General features: G+C 65.8%; 1 protein-coding gene across 1 annotated transcript; it reads right to left on the bottom strand.

The window, feature by feature from the left end:
* Positions 1 to 517: 517 nt before the first annotated feature.
* On the bottom strand, positions 518 to 1,256 carry SYCN (syncollin). The gene has a single exon (XM_030006621.1). The coding sequence runs from the start codon at positions 1,226 to 1,228 to the stop codon at positions 827 to 829; it is 402 nt and encodes a 133-aa protein (XP_029862481.1). The 5' UTR covers positions 1,229 to 1,256; the 3' UTR covers positions 518 to 826.
* Between the last annotated feature and the right edge of the window lie 1,307 nt (positions 1,257 to 2,563).

Here is a 2,563-nt window from a genome sequence, read left to right on the forward strand (position 1 = left end):
GACAGCTGTGTCCCATGTGGTTTCTTTGGGAGGGCGGCCTGTGTATGCAGACACAGGTAGTAGCGTGTGCATGTAGGGTCACACATGTGCATGCCCACGTACACGTGTGATGCGTGTGCACGTGAGGAACGTGTGCACATCTGCCCACACGTGTGACCCACCCAGGGCTGAGCATGTGGGAACCCCCCCGGTACCCTTCCCCAGGTCCCTGCTTGGGGGAGGAGGGGGGGTCACAGGGTGATGGTCGTGGGGACCCCCCTTCTTCCTGCCCAAAGATACCCAGGGGGCCACTGCCTACTGCCCCACCCCACTTCCCCCCCAATAAAGCACCTGTGAGGCAGGAGCTGCTGCAGCCTCCAGGCTTTATTGGCTGCGCTCAGAGCTGTGCGAGGTGGGGGGGGGGGGGGGGGGGCAGAGGCGGGGGTGGCACTGCCACATCAACACGTGTCAGCCCACATCTGTCAGCCTTGACCCATGTGGACTCACAGTGACCTGTGTGGACTCACATTGACTTGTCTTGGCCCGCGTTGACTCAATTTGACTTGTGTTGGCTTGTCTCGGCCCACATTGGCTTGTCTTGGCCCCTGTTGACTCACATTGACTTTTCTTGGCCCATGTTGACTCACGTTGACTTGTCTTGGCCGAGGTTGACTTGTCTTGGATGTCGTTGACTTGTATTGGCTAATGTTGACTTGCATTGGCCCATGTTGACTCGTGTTGATTCATGTTGAATTGTCTTGGCCTGTGTTGACTCGCATTGGCCTGCGTTGACTTGTGCTGACTCATGTTGACTGGTGTTGACCTGCGCCGCCCCGTGCCGCCTGCCTCAGCGGCACTGGCAGTAGAAGCCCCTGATGGCGTTGTTCCAGTTGCTGAAGAGCCCCTGCCGCACCTCCTGCAACCGTGGCACCGTGCTGGCCCCGAAACTCCGGCTCTTCCCCTTCTTGCCGGCCCGAGACCAGATGGTCAGCTCACAGCGGGTGCTCACCACCAAGGAGGAGACGGCAGTGCCCCAGCCGTGGGGCATGTAGGGGACGTCGGAGCCAGGGTACACCACGAGGGCGGACCCCCCGCAGCACTGGTCGTAGTAGGGGCTGTTGTCGGTGTAGAGCTGGGCGCAGATGCAGGTGCCGTTGGCCGTCCGCAGGTTGGAGGGGGCCGGGCACTGCGCCTCAGCCCCCGCCAGCACTGCCGCCGCCAGCACCACCAGCACCGCCACTGCTGCCATCGCCCACCCCCCTGCTGCCCCCGGCGCTGCCCAGGTATACCTGAGCCCAAGGACAGGGTGGGGGGGGGGGGGACGACCCAGGTTTCGGGACCTAGGTGTGGAGCCCCCCCTTCCTGGGAAGGGACCCAGGTGTCCCAGGCCCCCCCCCCCCCGCCGGGATCTCCACCCCCCTGGGAAGGGACCCAGGTGTCCCGTCCCCCCCCTCAACCTCCCCCAGCATCTCCACCCCCGTGGGAGGGGACCCAGATGTTCGGGGCCTCCACCCCCCCATTCCACCCCCCTGGGAGGGGACCCAGGTGTCCGGGGCCCCCCCCCATCCCCCCTGGGAAGGGACCCAGGTGTCCTCCCCCCCCCACCCCCCCACCATGGCCTCGGCCGTGGCCTTGGGGAAACTGAGGCACGGGGGGAAGGGGGGGCCAGGCCAGGCTGGGGACCCAGGTGTCCTGTATGCAAATGAGGGAGGGTAATTAGCAGATGCCCGGGGGCGATGGGGGGGAACAGTGATGGGGCGGTGTGCAAGTTCCGCCCCTGATTTGCATATTAATGACCCAAGGCCACGCCCTTGCCATGGCGCTTGCGGTCTCCCAGCAACTGCATCCCCCCGTATCCCGGCAACGGTATCCCAGCAACCGCGGGGGGGGGTAATTAACCCGTCCCTCATTAGCATAGTCGCCCCCCCCCGCCCCCTCAGCCAATGGCCACAGCGCCCACCTCGTTAGTTCGCTCATTAGCATACTAATGAGCTCATTTGCATACATGGACCTGCCTCTTGCGCGGGGGGACACGGACGGGAGATTCTCGAGAGTCTCGTATGAGGCTGGGGCTCCCTGGACCCCCCCGGCCCCCCCCAGACAAAGGGGGACCCCGCAGACAGTGGGGCCCCCCGGGCCCCCCCCCCCCCCAGACAGAGCGGCTCCCCCTCCTCTTTTACACACAAAAAGTTTAATCGCCCCGGGCGGGGGGGGCACAGGTTTTTAATGTAAAAACTTGTGTTAAACACTGCAGCGGGCCGGGGGGGGGGGCCCGGGGGGGGGGGCGGCTGGTGGGGGTGGTGTGGGCAAGCGGGGGGGGGGGGGTCAGATAGGGAAGGTTAAGGGGCAAATAGGGGGGTGATGGGGGAGCGGGGGGGGGGGTTAAAGGGGCAAATGGGGCTGGGGGGGGGTGACGGGGGGGGGCAAGGGGTAAATGGGGGGGCCGGGGGGGGCCGACCCCCGCGGGGTTATCCAGACCAGCCAGATAGGAGGCCCCGGGCCGAGGCGGGGAGGGGGGGGACGGGACAGGGGACAACGGGGTGGGAGGGGGGGGGGGAGGTTGGGGGAAACCGCGTCCAGTCCC

Source organism: Aquila chrysaetos, unplaced genomic scaffold (assembly GCF_900496995.4).
Source record: "Aquila chrysaetos chrysaetos unplaced genomic scaffold, bAquChr1.4, whole genome shotgun sequence".
Lineage (NCBI taxonomy): Eukaryota > Metazoa > Chordata > Aves > Accipitriformes > Accipitridae > Aquila > Aquila chrysaetos.